Source organism: Boleophthalmus pectinirostris, unplaced genomic scaffold (assembly GCF_026225935.1).
Source record: "Boleophthalmus pectinirostris isolate CB_2022bp ecotype Guang Dong unplaced genomic scaffold, ASM2622593v1 HiC_scaffold_9, whole genome shotgun sequence".
In the NCBI taxonomy this organism is placed as follows: domain Eukaryota; kingdom Metazoa; phylum Chordata; class Actinopteri; order Gobiiformes; family Gobiidae; genus Boleophthalmus; species Boleophthalmus pectinirostris.
In genome coordinates, this window is record NW_026571541.1 from 2,468,088 (window position 1) to 2,491,882 (window position 23,795).

The 23,795-nt window shown below is 43.9% G+C and overlaps 2 protein-coding genes across 3 annotated transcripts; both read left to right on the forward strand.

Moving 5' to 3' along the window:
• The first annotated feature begins 2,367 nt into the window (after positions 1-2,367).
• On the forward strand, positions 2,368-18,894 carry LOC110172724 (pannexin-1-like). The gene is made up of 8 exons (XM_020938658.2): positions 2,368-2,559; positions 5,869-6,058; positions 6,376-6,491; positions 8,597-8,769; positions 9,860-10,138; positions 11,064-11,286; positions 17,311-17,497; positions 18,429-18,894. The coding sequence occupies exons 2-8, from the start codon at positions 5,878-5,880 to the stop codon at positions 18,467-18,469; spliced, it is 1,200 nt and encodes a 399-aa protein (XP_020794317.2). The 5' UTR covers positions 2,368-2,559; positions 5,869-5,877; the 3' UTR covers positions 18,470-18,894.
• Positions 18,895-19,328: 434 nt separating this feature from the next.
• srsf7a (serine and arginine rich splicing factor 7a) lies at positions 19,329-23,587 on the forward strand. 2 transcript variants are annotated; one of them, XM_055166937.1, is made up of 10 exons: positions 19,329-19,463; positions 19,543-19,599; positions 20,099-20,331; positions 20,403-20,597; positions 20,729-20,809; positions 21,059-21,100; positions 21,326-21,370; positions 21,474-21,563; positions 22,063-22,483; positions 23,030-23,587. In XM_055166937.1, the coding sequence occupies exons 3-9, from the start codon at positions 20,108-20,110 to the stop codon at positions 22,142-22,144; spliced, it is 759 nt and encodes a 252-aa protein (XP_055022912.1). In that variant the 5' UTR covers positions 19,329-19,463; positions 19,543-19,599; positions 20,099-20,107; the 3' UTR covers positions 22,145-22,483; positions 23,030-23,587. The 2 variants fall into 2 exon arrangements, with proteins under 2 accessions (XP_055022912.1, XP_055022913.1); XM_055166938.1 differs by lacking the exon at positions 22,063-22,483 and having other exon boundaries at positions 19,382-19,599.
• The last annotated feature ends 208 nt before the right edge of the window (positions 23,588-23,795 follow it).

Below are 23,795 nucleotides of genomic sequence, written 5' to 3' on the forward strand. Positions count from 1 at the left end.
TCAAGTACAAAGAATAAGAAAAAGATCTGAAATGACTGGAGATGTTTTTGACAAGCCCAGGTCTGGCAGAACCCGCAAGACAACTGCTCGGGAGGACCGTTTGTTGATTCGAAAATCCAAGGTCAGCCCCTTTTCCACTGCAGCAGACTCCACCAGGCCTGGTCACCTCAAGTCCCTGTGTCAACCACAACAGTTTGTAGAATTCTGTCTCGAAATGGCCTCCATGGTCGAATCAGTGCACAGAAACCAGCACTAAACAAAAGGCAATTAAAAAACCGTGTGGCATTTGCCAAGGCCCACAGCCTGCTAAAAGGATGGACACTGGAAAAGTGGCAGAAGGTGGATTTCTCAGATGAATCCTCGGTTGAATTACATCACAGTTGCCACAAATATTGCAGGAGACCTACTGGAGCCCGCATGGATCCAATATTCACCCAGAAAACAGTTAAGTTTGGTGGTGGAAAAATCCTGGTCTGGGGTTCCATCCAGTATGGGGCTGTGCGAGACATTTGCAGGGTGGAAGGCAAATATCAATAGCCTAAAATATCAAGAAGTATTAGCTCCTCTTACATTCCCAACTATAAAAGGGGTCAAATTTTGCAGCAGGATGGTGCTCCATTGCATACTTCTATCTCTACATCAAAGTTTCTCAAGGTGAAGAAGATGAAGGTGCTCCAGGACTGGCCAGCCCAGTCACCAGACATGAACATCATTGAGCATGTCTGGGGTAGAATGAAAGAGGAAGCATGGAAGGCAAAACCAAAGAATCTTGATGAACTCTGGGAGGCATGTAAGACGCTTTCTTTGCTATTCCTGATGACTTCATCAACAAATTGTATGAATCATTGTTGAACCGCATGGATGCGTCCTTCAAGCTCATGGAAGTCATACAAGATATTAAATATGGATCTCACAGCACCACTACTTCATTCACTGACGTTATGCAACATATTTTTGTATTTGAAGTAAATTATTTGTTCAGTTTTCTGTAGGCAACAAGACTTTTGTCTTGCCAAAATCTGACCTTTCTGTGTTCATTAAATGATCAATCTTTCTTCAGTGAAGCAAATTTATTTTAGTATATTGAGCATAATTTGGGAGGGTTTTAGCTTTCATATGAGACATTTCTAAAACCAATCGATTAATTTAAAGTCAGGTTATAAGCTTTTGTTTCTACAAAATGGATAAGCGACAAGACTTTTGTCAGGGACTGTATGTGTATATATATATATATATATATATATATATGCAGTTCTCTTCTTTTTCTCTGGTCCATGTTCAGTGTTGTGAATGTGGTGTGAATGTTTCCAAACAGCACAATGACACTGTGTCACCCTTTAAACAGACAGACTGATTGAGGACAAGTTTGAAGAACCTGTGATGCAGATTAGAGACACACCGAAGTTTAACTTGTCCCTATGGTCCAATTACTTACAGTCTTTTCTAAGGTCACCATAATTTTTGTTCAGGCCAGTTTCATTAGTTTGTTTTTTAAATAACTTTGTTGAACATATGCTTAAGGAAAGACTGGGGTTTTATTGTCTTTTAGCAGACAAAACATCTTATGTTAAGATATCCTAGTCTTTGCTACTCTGCAGCAAACAATGGCCTATCCATGAAGACTTGGGCTGAAGAGCCAGTTTGAACAAACAGAGAACAAGTATTAGCAGGATGTGGTTGCTACATTCATGTAGTTTAAAAAAAAAAAAAAAGCATGACAATATCAAGTAATCCAAAGTATTCAGATTTAGATGTGTGATTTAATACAAGTGTATAATATAAGTGTATAATATAAATATCTCAGTGTATAATATTAGTGTATAATATAAGTATATAAGTGTGTATGTGCATAATTTAAATATAATGAAGGGAAGTGACAGCAGAACACTCTTGTTTATACATGAAGCTCTGGTTGGGTCTGTCACTTTACTGAACCATGTGCTCGTCTGTGACATGTCTCCTTCTTCAGGCTCACAGTTGGGCAGTGAACACAGCTCAGAGTTTACCGTGTGTGAAGTGCATGTGCACTGGTTTACATGTGTTCAAATGGTCATTCATGCATCTTTTAGGATAGGCCTATCTATCTAGTGTTTTTCTGCAGTAAAAAAATAAATAAATAAATAAAATGTTTACTAATAGAATTAGTATTACATAATATACGGACACTTTTATAGACAACTCTTTTTTCTATCAAAAAATAATAATGGGATTTAGCTCGGCCTCTGTATTTGAGAATAGCCACAAACAAACAAACAAACAAACAAGCACACAAACACACAAACACAGCTCTTATGACTGCGCCTGACACGACCTGACACGACCTGCCTCCAGGGCGTGCGCTGAGCGAGTCTTGAGGCGGCGGAAGAGGAGCATGGCGCACAGGAAGAAGTTTATTCTGAAGTTGTTTTTGTTCCGTGTGTTCGCGCGTCTGTGATGTGACTCTCGGCTCTTCTGACCATAGACTATATGTGCCTGTTCGCCACTCTACAAGTTTCACTTTCTCCTCAGGTCCATGGTTTGACCCGCGCTGATCCGAGTCCGTTTTAGCCGCTCGTTCAGGTAAGAAAACACAAAAGCCGGCACGTTTTCTCCTCACACCAGCAGCAGCGGCAACGGCGGCGGCGCGGTCAGAGAAGTGTGCGGTGTCTGGACCTAGTCATGCCCCGCGTCAGAACCCCGCTGTTCAGTGTCTGCTGCGGTTGAAGGAACGTAATAAATGTTTACTGCTCTGTTCACCTGTGCCCAAGAGACTGTACCGGCCACACTGGCGCTTTCGCAACCACCGACTCAACAGGGGACAGGGACTCAACTGGCACTAAACAGGGACTAAAACAGGACCAAACCTGGACTAAACTAGGACTAAACTGGGACCAAGCCATAGGCCTATCACGACATTTCAATTTATCGTTCTGTATGTGTTAGACGGAACAATCACTTTTCGGGGTCAGTATTTATCGTGGGTACTTTTTCGTAGTACTAGGAGAGGACTTTTTGTTATTTTTCCTTTCTACAGTAAGATTTAACTTATTTGACATAACTTCTATTACTCATTATAGACACAAACTAAGTACTTAAGTATTTTATTCATTATTTATTTATGTAATTACTGCAGTTTGGATTTTAAACATGTAGTACATTTGGAATAGTTTTTTGGAGATCATTTTGCTTTAGGTTTATTGTGTCAGTAGCATAAATTAGTTTCAATATTTTTTTTGATTGCCTACATTTACTCAGGCAATATATCATACTTGACAAGCCAGCACTAAACCAAGACTAAACCGGGACTAAACAGGGATTAAACCAGGACTAAACCGGGATTAAACCAGGATTAAACCAGGACTAAACCGGGACTAAACCAGGACTAAACAGGGATTAAACCAAAACTAAACCAGGACTAAATTGGGACTAAACAAGGATTAAACCAGGGTAAAACTGAAACTGCAACAGGCCAGGCAACCCAGACTGATCTAGTCTGGTCTGAAGCTAAAGACATTGTAAATAAATTAATGTTTTTTACATTAATTTAATTTCCTGGACTCTTTTACAGCAAAAGAAGCTGTAAAAGAGTCCAGGAAAAGCATTAACCAGGTCTTGACTGGGTTTAAGAGAGAACCAAACCAGGACTAAAAGAGAACAAAGGTTGAACTACCCTCTGGCTGGACCTCATACTCATACAAATAGTGTGTTTGAGATTGTTGGGACTTAGTGGAACTTTGTGGTTTTGTGTCCAGTATCAATATTGATAATGTAAACCGCCGATATTTGTGTGTCCAAACTGTCTTTTTTTCCTCCTTTTTAGCCCTGATTTGGTTCTGTTTTAGACACAGTCAAGTCCTGCCATGCCCCACATGTCTCTCTGTAATGAAACTTTTTAGGAAAATATGATACCCTGGAATCAAATGTTCCAAAAAGAAGCCACAATCACATACAAAACATATCTCTAACGTATGTGCACAAATACAGAAAAACATAGACTCTTGTGAAAGCATGTTATAATGCTGTTACATCCTCAAAAACATTCCTGGAGTTGTGTTTTCTTTCATTCATGTTTGAGGAATCCTTTGTTATTAGTCTGTCTACCTTTCCAAAGCTCAAATGCTCCGTTCCATGTTGTGATGTCATGAAGTGGTAGTTTTCAAGTGAACAGGTCCTTTTACTTGTTTTTCTTTAGTAGACATTGGCATTTCCAGAACTGAAATCATCCAAATGATTCTAGTTTAAATGTATGGAGTTTAAAAATGCAGTGGAACACTTCCTGTATTATCACATACATCACAAGGTGGAACAGTTTTGTGCTTGAGAGAAGAACTCTGCTGTAATATACAGGGTTTGTGTGTTAAACATGTGTGAATGAAACAAAACACAACTCCAGGTGTGTTTGTGATGAGAAAACAACATTTTAACAGAGATAGATACAAAATAGTGTTACATGAACTTTTCAAGTGTTTAGTCCTAGTTTCAGATGGTCCACAGTCTGGATGTGCTTTGGTTCTCAGTCATATTGGTGGTGGGAAGGGGGGGGGGGGCTCAGACAGGTCTGACCATGCCCAGTGTTCGCACATTCCCCTGGACAGCTGTGCTCTGAAAATAACCCCCCCTAACTCCCGGAGCTGCTGCTCAGGTCTGTGTTTTTTTGTAATAGGGCCACAACTAATGATTATGTTAGTAGTGGACTGGTCGGTGATTATTTCTCTGGAGACGTTAATTACATTATATTGAAATATGGCAACTGAAGGCAGAAATAGAGAATATTTACAAATAAAATGTATTCATGAAAATGAACTATTATGACTTATTTCTTATAGTCACGATTAGTCAATTAATTATTACTGTTTTAGTTTGCTAATTTAATTAGATTAAGATAAAAATAAATAAATAATACTGTGCCTTTTTTGTGGCTTTGTAATGGTTTATTCTCCAAATGAACTGATGCTTTTGACAGCACATCTTACATCTTCATACAAAACGTCTTATACAGTAGCATATTTCTTCTACATATTATATATTCCATATGTCTTATGTTTGTCCCACGAGATCAAATCAAATCTGTATTAGAGCTGCCCGTCAGCTACAGATAGACTATAGAGACATTCTTTAATTAAAATGTTATTATTATTTTATATTCTGCTTGTTCTGGATTCAGTGTTTAAGTAAAACTATTGTTAATTAAACATTTATTTAAATAAGAAAAAAATTAACATTACATATCTTGAAAGAAGAGAAAACATGCAGATGTTGTTGAAATTTTTCAATAAATATTTAGTTTGGCCCATGACTTAGTCCCAGTTTTTAATTGTGGCCTCTGAATTTGAGTGTGACTCCTCTGCTCTAGATGATCTTCTTTGCCGTATCAGTGACTCTAATGAATCAGTGACTAATCTGTTAATAAAGGCAGATGACTTTAAGCCAGATCAAGTTAGTTAGTGGTTAGTTGCAACTCTGTGTGGAGTTTGCATGTTTCTCCCCGTGTCTGGATGGGTTTCCTCTGGGTGCTCCGGTTTCCCCGATCAACCCAAAACATGCTATGTTGATAGTCATGCTCAGTTAAATACAATCAATTCAATCATTGTGTGTCCTTGGGCAAGACACTTCACCCACATTGCCTAGTATGGGAGTGGTGTGTGAGTGAGTGAGTGAGTGATGGATGGATGGAGGGACCGATGGCGTTGATTGGCATGGCAGCTGTGCTTCTGTCAGTCTGCCCCAGGGCAGCTGTGGCTACAATAGTAGCTTACCATCATCAGGTATAGACTGAACGAATAATGCTCTGTAAAGCGTCTTTGGGGACAAAAAATGTCTGTGAAAAGCGCTATAGAAATAAAGACGTACTGACTGAAACAGTTTTGTATTTGTGCTTGGTGGTTTCAGGTGTGTGAGATGGCCATCGCTCATGTTGCCACAGAGTACGTGTTCAGTGACTTCCTGCTGAAGGATCCAAACCCGGCGCGGTATCGGAACGTCCGCACGGAGCTGGCCACAGACAAACTGGTGACATGTGTGGCTGTGGGGCTCCCCCTGCTGCTCATCTCTCTCGCCTTTGCTCAGGAGGTGTCTGTCGGTCAGTGCGCCTGCTGGCTCCCAACCAAAGGATACCAGCTCATACTAGTGTTGTCACCATACCAGCATTTCCAACTCGATTTCAATACTACAGAATAGACACAATACCGACTCTGATACCACAATGATACAAAGAAAAACACTCCTTTAGACAACAGAATGTGATTTCAACATCATTCCTGTTTTCAAAAACTAGCTGATAGTCATACACAAATATTCAAATTATTATCGTAGTGTTGATGAAAAACATGCCATGGTGCCAGGAGTAGGGCAGGTGCACTGGTCTCTCTTCTTCACTCTGGTCTGTTTCTCTGACAGGGACACAGATCAGCTGCTTCTCTCCTTCTAACTTCTCGTGGAGACAGGCCATGTACGTGGACTCCTACTGCTGGGCTGCTGTGCACACCCACACACTCCCCCTGTGGCTACACAAGGTACTGCATACACTCTTACAGACGTGTTTAAAATTGTTGGTATCCCTCTGGTAATGAACGAAAAATCAACAATGGTCACAGAAGTAACTAATACAAAGAAAAACAATAATAAATAAAAGTTTTCTGAAAAATAACCAAAGAAAATCAGACACTGCTTTTGAATTCTTGTTCAACAGTTATTTTAAAAAACAATCTAATGAAACTGGCCTGGACAAAAATCATGTTCCCCTAGAAAAGATTGTAAATACTTGACAATAAAAAAAGTTAAATTAAATTAATTAAAAAAGTTAAACTTTGGTGTGTCTCTAATCTGCATCACAGGTTCTTCAAACTTGTCCTCAGTCAGTTTGTCTGTTTAAAGGGGGACATGTGTCATTGTGCTGTTTGGAGACATGATGGAGACATTGAACATGGAGCAGAGAAAGATAAGAAGAGAACAGTGTCAGGAGACTAGAAAGAAAATAATAGACAAGCAGGTTAAAGATAAAGACAATAAGACCAGTGTCCATGTTCTGAGATCCTGTTGTTGAGGCCCCTGCCTTCGACTACTGCCCAGATCTCTCAGCACTGGCCCCTAATGGCTCCTGCAGGTGGTGGGTCCACGGAAGGGCGGCCCCATGTTGCTCGTTTGGGCTGTGCCCGGTCGGGTCCTGTGGGGGAAGGTCCAGCCACCAGGCGCTCACCGTCGAGCACCCACCCCAGGCTTGGCTCCAGTGACGCCATTCCCGGGCGACGTAACTGGCCTCTGTGTGGTCATCATCATAAAGGCCTTCTGAACCGTTCAAGAAATCATTTGATTGCAGAGTTTGCCTCAAAAGGTGGTGCAAAAAACAAAAAAAATTAAGTTAAAGGTTGTATAAAGGATTTTCCAAGGAACGAGAAATCCAGCGACTGTTTGTCCTTTTTCAAATGTTGCGCATGCGTGAAACCATCCCCCCCTCCCCCACAGCTCCCTACGTAGAAACGCCTCCTCCTTACGCCAGAAACAGGTTTGTTTCTAGAAAACAAGTCCTCATCGCTGCACATGACTTGTAAACAACTAACTACAGTGTTGGTTAGGCAAGGCGAAAAGGTGAGGAGTGGGGGGAGTGGGTGCGTGGAAAAGAAGTGAGGAGCAGCGGGAAGAGCGAAACAGGGAGCGGGGAGAGGAGCAGAGAGGGGTGCGCGGAGATTCAGTGCGAATGAAGCTACTACTACAACACGCAGCAGCAAGCGGACTCTTTCTTTGCATTGAAAATTACGTTTTCAGACATAGGGTATCTCATTCGTGTCCTGAAAAACGTTTGTCTAGCTCTTGGAAATAAAGTACGTTTTCATAATATGCAGAAGTTTCCTGTCCAGAAGAAATTTGGCGACCAATGCGTCAGTCTTTAGACCCTGCGTCTGCTTCAGTCGTGCCATCGCTTGAATGAATCTTCAAGAATCACCTTAGTTTGGCTTCGCTGCTTTTCCCCTTGTCTTCTTCTTTCAGCGACCTCAAAAACGGACTTTCTTTTATGGCTAACTGCTCCTGGATTCTTGTCGCCATTGCAACAAACTTTGTGTTAACTGCGAGGAAGATATAGGTCAAAAAAGCCGCTAAGAACTGTTGCGTTGGTGGAGTAAACAGCGTCTGTGCGTCTGTGGACTGCGTGACAGGTGTATGTAAACCACGTAATGGCAGCGCGCAGGCAAGTCAGTTAGCTAGAAACGTAGGGAGTTTGATTGACAGCCTGTCAGCTAACAGATAACGAGGCAGTGTCGTTATCTTTTGGCAAATGTTTAGCCCCACCACGTCCAGAGATGATGAATTTTCATTCTGTTTTTTTTTTTTGGTCATCATAATTACAAGGCTACTGCATCTCTATAATGCTATCATTGACAATTTGAAACAAAAAAAATCTTCCATACAACCTTTAAGGTACCATAATTTTAGCAGCCACCCATCTGTATTTAATAATATTGGCCTATAGAATGTTATGACGTCATCTAGAACTCAGCGATAGGAGTATGGAGGGAGTATGACATCATGCCTCTGTGCACAAAGGCTTTATAATATGAGAAACTGCACTTTTGTTTTCCACTACTTCTTTTCCTAATAAATGTCCTGTGCACTTGTGTTGCAGTTCTTCCCGTACGTGCTCCTCCTAGTGGCCGTGCTCATGTACATCCCGGCTCTGTTCTGGAGGTTCTCAGCTGCCCCCCTCCTGCAGTCTGACCTGGCCTTCATCATGGAGGAACTGGACCGCTGCTACAACCGCGCCGTTACTCTAGCCAAGCACCTCAGCTCCTCCACCAGGTACCCCCTACACCCTAAAAACATGTCAGCCATTTTTCATTCTACGGAACAGACTCGATACTCGATACAGATTCCTGTACAATCATGATAATAAAAACTCGCTTTCTTTACACAGAATGTGATTTTCAACATTAAATAATAGTACTGCTTTTTCTATTCCCATGTGGCCTTGTATCTGTAATGCCTCAGTGGTCCAGGTAGGTTTCATAGTCATTCAGGAAAGGTTCATTTCTGTCCTGTGAATGGGATTTTTTTGCTCAAATGAGGATCTAGTTTTGACACTAATTTTAGTATTGATGAGGATCTTATTTGTGATACTTTTGACAACCCTACGCAGAACAAAGATGTGAAAGTCAATGGATCCAACTATGTTCTATGTTTCAGAAAAGGTAAAATAATTTTAGTTCTAGTTTTGTACTTCTTCTTTTGTACTACTTGTCATCTTTCAGCTCTCAAAAATGAGACTCGGATTGTCGTGTCATAGATGAAACTCCATATTTTTCCTGTGCAGTTTTTATGGCCCATAAACCATCACTAGATTCTGTGGTCAAATTTTGTTCACAACAAATGCATGGCTGTGTTAGCAGGAGGACGACATTTGTTTCCTTCCTGATTGTTCATTCCCGTTGCTGACAGCAGAGGGAGCTCTACCGCCTAAATGCCTCATTGGAAACAGAGGTGCCATGTATGGTCAAATAGAAAATAGCCACATTTTTATAAAGTGCTTTTTTGCCTTCAAGGCACTTGAAGAGCTTGTGAAAAAAAAAAAAGAAACGTTTAACAGAGAATTAAAGCCACAAGAATGCATCTGTTCTTTAAATACTATAAATACTATATTTGCAAGTTATATCCATGCCTACTGCAAATCATAACAACACCAGAAGAATGAAAGTATCAAAACTGAGTTTTGATACTTTAAATCTTTAATACTAATGATAATAATGCTAAAACTACAGTAGTATTGAAACCAAATACTCATTTGAGCAGGTATCAATACTAGTACTAGTATCAATACTGTACAAAGTACTTAAACTTAAACTTGGTGGGAGGAGAGATCGGTGTATCTATGTCCTTTGTGTGTCCTCTGCAGTGACCTGAGTGAGGGAAGTTTTAATTACCCCCTGGTGGAGCGCTTCTTGATGACAAAGCGCAGTGGGCGGAGCCTGCTGCTGTACTACCTGCTGTGCCGCGCTCTCACCCTGCTCACCCTGCTGTGCACCTGTGTATACCTGAGCTACTACCTGCGCCTGGCCTCTGTCACAGACGAGTTTGGGTGCTCGCTACGGGTGGGCCTGCTCCTGTCAGACCTCAGCGTGCCAGAGAAGGTGCAGTGCAAACTCATCGCTGTGGGGGTCTTCTCCCTGCTCAGGTGAGAGGGCAGGGACATACACAGTGGACACATTCACACTCTGTCAGGAGAGTTTCCAAACTATTGAGCACACGTGAATATAATAAATATAAAATATATACACGCACGCACACACACACACACACACACACACACATACACACATATATATACATATATATATATATATATATATATATATATATATATATATATATATATATACATATATAAGCCGCACTTGTCTGTAAGCCGCAGGTGTTGACATTGTCACTGGAGATATTTATGCAGAAAGATGGTACACAGATATATTTTTCATGAAATACCGGTACATGCTTCTTTCGAGCAGTGCCTGTAACACGGCAGTAAAACGACAGTAAAACTGTCAGCCTGTGTCCTCTGGAACTCTGGAAGTCTGAAAATAAATTTTGCACCCCAAAGTGTGTGAAAAAAGTGGCTTATAGTACTGGTCCTGTATTACTACTTGTTAGACACCATTCTTTGACTTCAGATTGATTCATATATTTGACAGTGTAACAGTACTAAAGCTTGTGCGCAGTTGACAGAATTTCATCTTCTTTTGTGATGGATCCTACCTGTATACACAGACAGTTACAATAACCCTTACTTAATGAAGTCATTTTCTCAGAGAGTTTTTACTCTTAGACTTGTTTCATTTAGCCACATTTTGGTTTTCAATAGCTCCTCTTGTTGTGCCTGTGCCTCAGCTGCTGTATTAAACTAAAGTCATGTGTAAGTCATTCACTTGTGAATGTGCAAATCTTCTCCAATTCTTTCATATTGGAGAACAACAGAAAACATATGAGGACAGTGATTCTAATTAAAAAACAAACAAAGGTATAATGTCTTTATAAACAGACTCTGGTACACTGTTGTCTTAATGGGCTGCTGTGTGATTCAATCTGTTCTGTTTTGTGTCTCTCAGTATGGTGAACCTCATCGTCTTTGTGGCTCTGATGCCTGTGGTGATCTACTCCAGTCTCCGCCCTCTCTTTTGCCAGCGATACGCCCGCTTCCTGGAAACCTACCAATCCCTGCCCACCGTGAGTGTCCTGCCCACCTCTGCTGGCCACTGGGATGACCTCTCTCTATGCATACTTTTTCTGGAAGAGAACATCAGTGAACTGAAGTCCTACAAATACATCAAGGTATGTCCAAGAAGCATTTCTTTAAAGGTGCATTGCATAACTTTTCTGCTGGAGGTGTGCCACTTGCTTGTTTCTGAGGAGATAGACCTGTGATGATAATTACGGTACTGTATCAACTTATCATTCAATATATGAAAGCTGGAACAATATTTTTTTTATTCATGGGAAGATTTTGGTTATTTTTCTGTACTCACATATGATTTTAGCTTTAGAAGGTTGAATTAGAAACATCTCATTTTAGATACAAAATGACCACTTAAAGGTCTTATATAATGCTAAATTGTGAACCTTAAGCCTTGTTATAATGCTGTTGCCTCATTAAAATGATATCTGGAGTTGTGTTTGAGTAACCCTTTGTTATGAGTCTGTCTATGTTTCCAAAGCTTGTAGAGAGACTTTGCTTTACTTTATGAAGTCATGTAGTGGTAGTTTTCAAGTGAACAGCTCCTTTTACCTTTAGTTCAGTAGAAATTGGCAATTCCAGGGCTGAAATGGTCCAAGTGATTCTAGTGAAGGTGTATGGAGTTTAAAAACCTCCTTTATTACTGCATGACATCACAAGGTAAAGGTTTCAGTTTGAGAAACAAACTAAATATGCAGGATTTGTGTGTTAAATGTGCATGAATGAAACAAAACACAACTCCGTGTATGTTTGTGATTATTATAACATCAGTCGGGTAAAATACAGTAATATGGGCCTTTTAAGTGTTGCATTCTCTTATCTATTTATTGCAGTCTTTCATGTTTTACAATATTGTTTATTTAGAATACTTCTTTTGGGATAATTCTGCTTCATGGGTTGTTTCAGTATAATTGTTTATCTTTTTTTTTACTTCAGCAATATATCACACTTCAGTTGTGTTATTGTGACATTGTGCCCAAATACAGGAAATTGGGTACAGGGCCTTTAATGCCATACTTTGAATGGGCAATAATATGTCAGTGTTACAAGCAACAGCATGTCCTGGGTCATCCCTGGGACCTCTCCCCATTGGGACATGAACACCTCCCCAAGTAGGCGTTCAGAGGCAGAGTCCAGAGTGGAGGAGCAGCAGCTCTATTGCGAGCTCCTGTGGGAGGAAACTCATTTGGACCTCTATCTGCGATCTCAAAGGAGTGTTGAACACACTCAAAAATAAAGTCCAAAATAAGGACAAGATCTCTAAACTAAACTAAACCTTCTATTCATGTGAATATACAGACGTGTTCAAAATTGTTTATACCCTCTTGGCAATGAAAAAAAAAAATCAACAATCATCACTGAAATAACCTGAAAATAATAAAAGCAATAATAAATAAAAATTTACTGAAAATTGTCCAACAAAAATCAAACATTGTTTTTCACCTGTGGTTCAACAGAATCATTAGAAAAAACAAAATAATGAAACTGGCCTGAAGAAAACAACCTTTTGAGGAAATCTCTGCAAACATATGATTTCTGTAACTGTCAATGAGACTTCTGCTCTGTTTTTTTGATCCATCTCTTGTAAGTAAACTGCTCTAGTTGTCTCAGGTTTGAAGGGTTCCTTCTCCAGACAGCGTGTTTCAGCTCCTTTCACAGATGTTCAGTAGAATTGAGATCTGGGCTCACAGAAGAACACTCCAGAACAGTCCAGTGTTTTGTTCTTAGTCATTCTTGTGTGTTTTTAGTTGTGTGTTTTGGGTTATTATCCTGTTGGAAGAACCATGATCTACAACTGAGACCAAGCTTTCTGACACTAGGCAACACATTTTGTTCCAAAATACCTTGATAGTTTTGAGATTTCATTGTGCCCTGTCAAGACACCCTGTGCCAGATGCAGCAAAACAGCCCCAGAACAAAACCAAGTCTCCTCCATGTTTCACAGTAGGAACAGTGTTCTTTTCTTGGTCTGCTTCATTTTTGCGTCTGTGAACATAGAGCTGATGTGTCTTGTCAAAGAGTATTATCTTACTACCACTGAGTGTTGAGTGAATGAATAATGAACTGTAAAGTGCTTTGGGTATCTTGAAAGGTGCTATATAAATGCAATGATTAATTATTTATTTAATTAATTAATTAAATTAATCTGTCCAAAGGACATTCTCCCAGACGCTTTTTGACTTGTTAATATGCATTGTGACAAATTCCAGTCTCCTTTTTTATGATTTTCTCAACAGCGGTGTCGTCACATGAAGTCCACTTTGGTTCAAACAGTGATGGATGGTGTGATCTGACACTGATGTACTTTGCCCTTCAAGTTCACTTTTAATTTCTTTGGAGGTTGTTCTGAGCTCTTTGGTTCCATTTGTATGATCCATCTCTTCAATTTGTCATCAATTTCCCTCTTTTGCCACGGCCAGGGAAGTTGGCTTTAGTCCTGTGGACCTTAAACCTCTGAAGAACACGTGTAACTGTAATCACAGGAACATCAAGCTGCTTGGAGATGGTCTTATTGTCTTTATCTTTAACCTGCTTGTCTATTATTTTCTTTCTAGTCTCCTGACACAGTTCTCTTCTTCTCTTTCTCTGGTCCATGTTCAGTGTTGTGTCCATCATGTTTCCAAACATCACAATGACACATGTCCCCCTTTAAACAGACAGTTTATGTTTTAGTATTTACAATCTTTTCTAAGGGCACCATCATTTTTGTCCATCCATCCATCCATCCATTTTCGTCTGCTTATCCGGGGCCGGGTCGCGGGGGCAGCAGCCTAAGCAGGGACTCCCAGACTTCCTTCACCCCAGACACGCCCAGCCACCCTGCGGAGGAAACCCATTTCAAGCGCTTGTATCCGCAATCTCGTCCTTTTGGTCACTACCCAGAGCTCATGACCATAGGTGAGAGTAGGAACGAAGACTGACCGGTAAATCGAGAGCTTCGCCTTTCGGCTCAGCTCCCTCTTCACCACAATGGTCCGATACAGCGACCGCATCACTGCCGAAGCTGCACTGATCCGCCTGTCAATCTCACGTTCCGTCTTTCCCTCACTCGTGAACAAGACCCCGAGATACTTGAACTCCTCCACTTGAGGCAAAGACTCCCCACCCACCCGGAGAGGGCAAGCCACCTTTTTCCGGTCGAGAACCATGGCCTCAGACTTAGAAGAGCTGATCTTCATCCCAGCCGCTTCACACTCGGCTGCAAACCGCCCCAGTGCACATTGCAGGTCCTGGCTCGATGAAGCCAACAGAACAACATCGTCCGCAAACAGCAGAGATGAAATCCTGTGGTCCCCAAACCGGACCCCCTCCGGCCCCTGACTGCGCCTAGAAATTCTGTCTATAAACACAATGAACAGAACCGGTGACAAAGGGCAGCCCTGGCGGAGTCCAACACGCACCGGGAACAGGTCTGACTTACTGCCGGCAATGCGAACACAGCTCCTGCTCCGGTCATACAGGGACCGGACAGCCCTTAGCAAAGGGCCCCGGACCCCATACTCCCAGAGCACCCCCCACAGGACACCACGAGGGACACGGTCGAATGCCTTCTCCAGATCCACAAAACACATGTGGACTGGTTGGGCAAACTCCCATTAACCCTCGAGCACCCGATGGAGAGTGTAGAGCTGGTCCAGTGTTCCACGGCCAGGACCAAAACCACACTGCTCCTCCTGAATCCGAGGTTCGACTATCGGCCAATTCTCCTCTCCAGTACCCTGGCATAGACCTTACCGGGAAGGCTGAGAAGTGTGATCCCCCTATAGTTGGAACACACCCTCCGGTCCCCCTTCTTATACAGAGGGACCACCACCCCGGTTTGCCAGTCCAGAGGTACGGTCCCCGACCGCCACGCGATGTTGAAGAGGCGTGTCAGCCAAGACAGCCCCACAACATCCAGAGACTTCAGGTACTCAGGGCGGATCTCATCCTACCCCGGAGCCTTGCCACCAAGGAGCTTGCCAACCACCTCAGTGACTTCGGCCAGGGTGATGGATGAGTCCGCCTCCGAGTCCCCAGCCTCGGCCTCCTCCTCGGAAGACGTGACGTTGGGATTGAGGAGATCCTCAAAGTATTCCTTCCACCACCGGACAACGTCCCCAGTCGAGGTCAGCAGCTCTCCCCCCGCACTGTAAACAGTGTTGGTGAAGAACTGCTTTCCCCTCCTGAGGCGCCGGACAGTTTGCCAGAATTTCTTTGAGGCCGTCCGATAGTCCTTCTCCATGGCCTCCCCGAACTCCTCCCAGCTCCGAGTTTTTGCCTCCGCGACCGCACGGGCTGCAGCACGCTTGGCCCGCCGGTACCCGTCAGCTGTCTCAGGAGTCCCCCGAGCCAGCAAGGCCCGATAGGACTCCTTCTTCAGCTTGACAGCATCCCTTACTTCCGGTGTCCACCACCAGGTTCGGGGATTGCCGCCGCGACAGGCACCACAGACCTTACGCCCACAGCTCCGAGCAGCTGCATTGACAATAGAGGCCGAGAATGAAGCCCACTCGGACTCCATATCTCCGGCCTCCCCCGGAATCCGGGGGAAGTCCTCCCGGAGGTGCGAGTTGAAGGTCCCTCTGACAGAGGGCTCCACCAGATGTTCCCAACAGACCCTCACTACACGCTTGGGCCTGCCAGGTCTTTCCGGCTTCCTCCTCCGCCAGCGAACCCAACTCACAACCAGGTGGTGATCAGTTGACAGCTCAGCCCCTCTCTTCACCCGAGTGTCCAAGACACGCGGCCGGAGATCAGATGACACGACTACAAATTCGATCATCGACCTCCGGCCTAGGGTGTCCTGGTGCCACGTGCACTTATGGACACCCTTGTGCTCGAACATGGTGTTCGTTATGGACAAACTGTGACTAGCACAGAAGTCCAATAACAAAACACCGCTCGGGTTCAGATCAGGGAGGCCGTTCCTCCCAATCACCCCTCTCCAAGTGTCACTGTCGTTGCCCACGTGGGCGTTGAAGTCCCCCAGGAGAACAACGGAGTCCCCGGTCGGTGCACTGTCTAGTACCCCTTCCAAGGACTCCATGAAGGCCGGGTACTCAGCACTGCTGTTCGGCCCGTAGGCCGACACCACAGTGAGAGACCTGTCCCCGACCCGAAGGCGCAGGGACGTGACCCTCTCGTTCACCGGGGTGAACTCCAACACACAGCGGCTGAGCTGTGGGGCAATGAGCAGGCCCACACCAGCTCACCGCCGCTCCCTGCGGCCAACGCCAGAGAAATGGAGAGTCCAGCCCCTCTCAAGGAGTTGGGTTCCAGAGCCCAAACTGAGCGTTACCGAATAGATATAGTCGGCCTCACCTCCACGCACAATCTCCCGCACCAGCTCAGGCTCCTTCCCCCCCAGCGAGGTGACATTCCATGTCCCCAGAGCTAGTCTCCATGTCCGGAGATCCGGTCGTCGAGGCCCCCGCCGTCGACTGCCGCCCAGATCTCTCTGCACCGGCCCCATATGGCTCCTCCCGCGGGCGGTGGGCCCACGTGAGGGCGGCCCCATGTCGCTTCTTCGGGCTAAGCCCGGCCGGGCCCCGTGGGGGAAGGCCCGGCCACCAGGCGCTCGCTGACGAGCACCCACCCCAGGCCTGGCTCCAGGGTGAGGCCCCGGTGACGCCAATCCGGGCGACGTAACTGGCCTCTGTGCTGTACTCATCATGTAGGGCTTCTGAACCGTTCTTCGTCTGACCCGTCCCCCCGGACCTGTTTGCCTTGGGTGACCCTACCAGGGGCATGAAGCCCCCGACAACATAGCTCCCGGGATCATTCGGGTACTCAAACCCCTCCACCACGATAAGGTGACGGTTCAAGGAGGGGCAGGCCAGTTTCATTATTTTTTATTATTTTTTATTATTATTCTGTTAAACAACAATTCAAAGGTAGTGTCTGATTTTCATTGGTTATTTTTCAGTGTATATATATATATATATATATATATATATTTTTTTTTTTATTATTGCTTTTCTTAGTTTCAAGTTATTTCAGTGACTATTGTTGGTTTTTTGTCCATTACCAGAGGGAAACCAACAATTTTGAACATGTCTGTAGTTGCATGAAAAACATCCTAGAATAAGTCTCCTACCTGTCCTGTGATGAGTAGACATTGGGTTTTCTTGTTTGGTTAGGTGCTGGAGATGCTCCGAAGGCGGGGCGAGTGTGCGGGGGAAGACTTCGACTCCATGGGGCTGCTGCAGACTCTCTGTTTGGTTAAGACTGATGCTGTGGATGGACTCAAAGCCAAAAACACCAACAACTGTGAGGCCAGAAGCACCCCAGCAGAGGGCAGTGCAGAACAGCCAACCGAGATGAAAGGTACAACACATTCAGAAGAGTCTTTTCTCATGTGTCATGTCTGTTTAAACTCCCTCTGATGATTACTGATAGAACACTTAAAAGTATATTACACAGAAGTAGACTCTTTAAGCCATGTTAGAATGCTGTTAACTCCTCAAAAACATACCTGGAGTTGTGTTTTGTTTCATTCATGTTTGAGTAATGTTGCTATATGAGCCTACTAGTCTACTAATGATGCACAGTCTGTAACCTGTGGGACTGTTGGGTTTTGGTGGGTCCAGTTTAACTTAAAATGGCTTAAAAGTTAGGACAATAAATGTCACTTAAAGCTATTTCTGTAGCCCTGATTACGAGATGAGGGCATAGAGTTTAAAAACACAGTGGAACACTTTCTGTGATCACAAGATGGACACAAGGTGTGTTTTCTGTTTGAGAGCAAAACTCAAAATATAAAATATGCAAAGTTTGTGTTTTAAACATGAATGAACAAAACACAAGTCTGTGTATGTTTGTGATGGGGAAACAACATTATAACTTATAACAAGAAAGGGTCCTAATAGTTTCAAAAGACTGATGTTGGACAATTGAACCTGGCAGCCATAGTTGCTCTACTGTTATTTCAGGTAGTTTTTTGCCATAAGAAGTGTAGTGTGCTTCAAGCTTCAGAGTGATCTTATGAAAGGCACTCTCTGTACTATTGTAGCCACAGCTGCCCTGGGGCAGAACAGATAGACTGAAGTGTGACTGGCAATCTGCACCCTCGGCCCCTCCCACCACCACCAATCATTCATGCACACACTACATTCAAGTGTCTAAGGACACAATGACTGAACTTTATTTGAGTGGGAATCAAAGTTGGGGACCACTGCCCTAACCACTGAGCCACTGTGCTCCGGACAAAACTTCTACAAACTTCTAAATTCATTTAAAGTTGTCTCTTGTGTTTCAGAGCTCCATCCTCTTCTCAAAAGAAAGACCGACTTGAGCTGAGGAAACCCTCTCTGCCCCCCCTGCCTGGCTGCTGTGTGCCTTAGAGACTCTTTTGCTTGCTGTTTTCCTGTATGGAAAGTGCTGTTTACAAAGTACAAAGTTGAATTGTGCCTTTTCTATTTATTACAGGTGTTTGTTATAAATCGTGTATCAGGGTCGAACATTATCAGCTGGGAGAGGTGTTTAGCACTTAGATACTGTGGAGGACATTTCAAAGCAGTGTTTGCTGTAAAGAGAAGTGCCATATGATTCTAAAACAAGAAGTGTCTGAACATGCTGTGAGCTGCTGGCTTTCATTGACTTCACTTTAATTCTTACAAACAAATGTTTTTATAAGGTGTGACTTTGACATGATATACAGTGCTGCATGGATGGTACATTTGACCTATTTTGTGAAAATAAAGTCATTCTGTTTGACCTGTGAATGTGCTTTTACTGGTGACACGGAGGTTACAGGAACATTGCCTATTACAGCTCTCTTTACAACAAAATAAGACACTTTCAAGAGCCAAAAACCTCTGGTGCAATAATGAGGACTTTTCCGATGGTTGATTCCAGCTGACCACGTGTGTGTGTGTTTGACTAAAGAAACAAACCATAGGACCTGTATCTTCAGTGGCCCATATGTTCACGGTCTTTAAACGGAGGCATGAATGCTCCTGGACATGTTGTAGGCATATACAGCAAATTGAATGATGTTGTTATGAACCGTAAGAAAATCTGCACTCACACACTGTTAGTCTTTATAAGCGTAGTACATCCATGGTGTAAGCCTGTATTTGAATAGATCGTGGCCTGTATTCTGTACTATGTACTGTCTGTGTAGTCTGTGCTGTGTATTGTGTTCTGTGTACTCTGTACTGTGTACTCTCTGTACTGTGTACTCCGTTTAAAGGAAGTGCCCCCTCTCTCCTCCGCGCATGCGCAGAGCCGCACACACGGAGGTCTAAGCAGGACACGCACAGGCCGCAGCGCGGAGTCTTCTTCTGCTCAGGTTCTTCTCGCTCTACTTCTACTGTGTTTGCTATTTGGCGTTAGTTTAACAACAACAAGAACATATTATTCCTTCTTAGGACCCATTTGAAACAACCCAATCCGCGTGGGAGCGACGTGAAAAAGAGCGGAACAAGGTAAGGCTCATTAGGGCTAAGCTACGGCGTGCTGACGCCATTGTTTGACTGTAATGGAGGAGGCCGTTTGCGGCTTTTCTGCAGGACATGTCCTGTACCTCAGGAGTGAAATGACAGAGGACTCGTTACATAAAACTATCTGTTTATTTGAAACCCAAATATCAGATTCTACTGAATCGTAGGGGTCGGAATCTCGTTTAGTTTTATTCTAACGTCGTGCCTTATATTCTTCACCCGCTTCCGCTCGCCTGTGTTTGTGCTGTTGAGACCGTCTGGACACCGCTGTACGACCATACATGTGCCGTATGACCCGTTGTGTAACTGCTGTGCTGCGCGTCCTGTGTACTGTTTGTCAGGCTGATCTAATGTTTCTTTAGTGGTGCGTACGTTTGGCGCGCTCAGTGGTTGCAGTACTGCACTGTGGCGGCGCTTCGTCTCTCACTTGTTTTGACCCAAACTGAACTCTCACTGACAAAAATGGCTTGTTCTTTATCAACAGACCTGGGCCATGTCGTACTACTCATCTTCCCGGAGTTCTTCTCGGGCCCCTGATTGCAAAGTTTATGTGGGTGATTTGGGCAACGGTGCAGCCAAAGGAGAGCTGGAGAGAGCCTTCAGTTATTATGGGCCCCTGAGGAGTGTGTGGGTGGCCCGGAACCCTCCCGGCTTTGCCTTTGTAGAGTTTGAAGACACCAGGGACGCTGAAGATGCTGTTAAAGGCATGGATGGAAAGTAAGTGGAGCTTGTTGTTTTTCTATAATTGGGAAAGTTGCAGTTGGATTTACATGTTTGTCTTTCCTCAGGGTGCTGTGTGGCTCTCGTGTTCGGGTAGAGATGTCTACAGGCCTCTCCAGGAAGGGCCGTGGGCGTCCTAGCCGCCGCCAGTTTGATCCTAATGATCGGTGCTATCAGTGCGGGGACAGAGGCCATTACGCCTATGACTGCTACCGCTTCAGCAAGAGGGGAGGAGGAGGTGGAGGAGGAGGGCGCCGCAGCAGGTCTGTATCAACTCATCCTAATGACAAACAACCACTTAGTCTATGTGCTCACTGGTATCATTTAGTATTCTATGCACAAGGCACTTAAGCTTTAGTTTGGGAGCTGGAGGTTTACAGTGTGTGTTTTTCAGGTCCCGGTCTCGCTCTAGGTCCCGCTCGCGTTCTCATGGCCGCCGCTACCGTTCCCGGTCTCGCAGCCGCAGTTACAGCAGGTATGTGTTTAGCTCCACCTGCAGGGCACTTTACACACTGTGCCTACAATTAATGTGGTGTGCACAGTCCAATAGCTACCCCAGGGCAGCTGTGACGACAATTGTATCTTAACACCACTCAGTAAAATGGTTTGGTTGTCTTAGACTTGGACAAACTTTATTGACCCACAAGGAAATTAATTTCTTTAGAGGTGCTGTATGTACATTATTATGTCAGAAGACGAGTTTTAACATTGTCTTTGATTCCAGGAGCCGCCGTCGCTCTCCTTCTTACTCCCGGCGCAGAAGCAGGTGAGCACAGAGATGTTGAGATGCACACAATCTCACAAAGTTGCCCTTAGAAAAAGAACATAAACTGGACATAAAGTTACCATGTCCTTAGTTGAATTTGAATCAAATAATAAATGACTCTTTGTAGTCTTATTCGAATGTCTAAACATGTGGGCTTGGCAGTTCAGAGTTGGATCATAAATGTTTTTGAATTAATTAGGTAAAAAGTGTATATTTTGTCTCCAGGTCTGGCTCCCCTGCACGCTCCAAATCCAGGACTCCGGTCAGAAGGTAGGTGGATCATCTGAAGCCCCCATATGGCTCCAAGCCAAACTGTAGTATTCATGTGCTGGTCTTTCTTTATGGTGCCAATGTCTGTCTGTTTCTGCTTAAGTCGTTCTAGGTCTCGATCAGGCTCCGCCCCCAGGGGACGCTCTGTGTCTCGCTCCCGCTCTCGTTCTCGCTCATCTCACAAGAGGAACAGGTAAACTGTCCTTCCACTATCCCTCTTTACAATGCAGTAGTGCACTTGCTAGGCCTTGCATTAGTGAGATGCCATAACCACAGTCAAGGCCTAACTTCCCACGTGACTGGGATGGACTGGAGATCCTTGTTGAACCCTTGCAACAGAAAGCTGTGCGTGTGGTCCTCTGCAGCAGATTCAGGCTTTAGACAGTAGAAGTGGTGCAGAGCCCTGCCTGACCTTTAGGTCTATATGTGACACTGTGCTGTTTCTCCAAACGCAGGTAAAGAGTCGAACAAGATGGGCTCTGATAATCTTTTTTACGATCGGCTCTAATCGGTGACATTGCTTAGAGACTGAAACTAGTCAGAATAGATTGCTGTACGCCTATTTTTAAGTGCTCATCAAACATGCCTGACTGTAGCAATCGGTTTCACGAATATTGTAATTCAGACAAAGCGTTAGAATAAAAATCATTTTTGCAGTACAGTTTTGTTTATTTTTCATATTTTCTTTAAAGCCTATGGTGGGACCTGAGCACTGCATTGACACTGCAGCTGATCCCAGGCCCTTGTCCGTGTGTGCGTCCTGCGGGAGGGTGACTTAGCGCTGACCTGAGCAGCCACCTCCCCGTAGCCAAGTGTGTTCGACCGGCGCACACATAGAGTCGTTCTTCTAGAGTCAGCCAGCCTTCAGACGTACTGGGGGCTGATCCACACAGATCAGAGCTACAGCACTTTAAATCCATAACCCTACCTACCAGAGCCCCACTACCTACCAGAGTTCTGCAGCCTCTTAGCTTCTGACAGTCAAAGAGAGAGCTGACGAGAGATCAGTCTTCAAGACCCTGCGCGGTGTCTCTCCGAGTTGTAGTCATCCGTCCTTCAGTCCTATCATCCTTCGCTTCTCTGTACTTGTTGTTTCTGCTACTGTCTCCAAAGGTAACCAAAAATCAACCCCCTGAAAACATGTTGATGGATAACAGTTATTGGCGTATTTAGACAGTAGACCAGGCATCACGCATGTGCAGAATGTGTGCTTGTGAAAGGTGACTGTGTGTGTGAGACTCCTATGCAGTTTAAAGCAGGCCTGTGAGCTGTGAGTGTCAACACTGTTATCACAATGTTTCAACAATGTATCCCTGTGTTAACTGGGCACATGGGTGCTTAATGCAACTATACACTAGATCAAGTACAGATCTCGACAAAATGCAACAGCAGTGAGCGTTACTAATACCTCTTCTGTACCAAGTGCAGTCCCTCATTCTGCATTCATGGATCTAAACAGGGCAAACCCTTTCAAACCACATCACCCGGCATGTTTAGACTGTGAAATGTTTACTGAACATATAACATGGTGGTAGACCTTTAGTACTTTAATGCTGCCGGTGCTAACACCTGAGCAGTGAGAGCTAAACTCTGTCATGAGGCAAGTACAGGATTCTTGTTCCTTATTGGTCTTTCTCTAACTGTTCATCTCCATTTCAGTCGTTCCAGGTCGGCAAGCCCTGCCAGAAGCGCCACGCCAGCTGATGACTAAGGAGTGTTTTTCTGCTTGTAAACAGACCCTCAGCCCTATAGTGTATTCTATCTATTACAGCCCTACACGTAGTCCCAATGCACTGATGACTCTGAGGGCTCCTCTGTGTACTTGTCTGATTTAAAGGAGATTGGTATGTAGATTGACTGTCCTACTGAGTAGTGTGGCTGTGAGAAAGTCCAAGGTAATATTGCATGTTTCATTGAGTTTTAACATTTGCTTTGCAATGGAGCTGTTGGTATGTCAGCAATGCTTTTATAGAATAGGGCTTAAAACCTCCAAGATTTTGTTTTAATTGAGACTGTATATGTCCCATTTTTGTGTGCATTTGTCACATTCCTGCTGTTAAGGGTTCAATTTCTCCTGAGTGGATGCCAACTTCGCTTTGGACTTCAAGTGTGCTATTACCAGTTGACTCTTTTAAGGCAACAATGCATAGATTTGATTTCTCATGCTTGTGTAAAATTGGTGGCAGTTTTATTTTCGAATAAATATTTTGAATTTCAGTTGTCTTTTTCTTTGTTTATAAATGGGTTCACAGACCTGTGTTGATGGGACTACCACTCACATCACCTCTAGTGTTTAATTTGTGTTGTAAAATGTGAACAATTAAAGCACAATTGCAGTAACTTGGCTTGCATGTTATTCACACACGTTTGTGAGAATGAGTTGTGATATCCCTTTCTCGTTAATGGAGTTTAGATTTGGACAGTA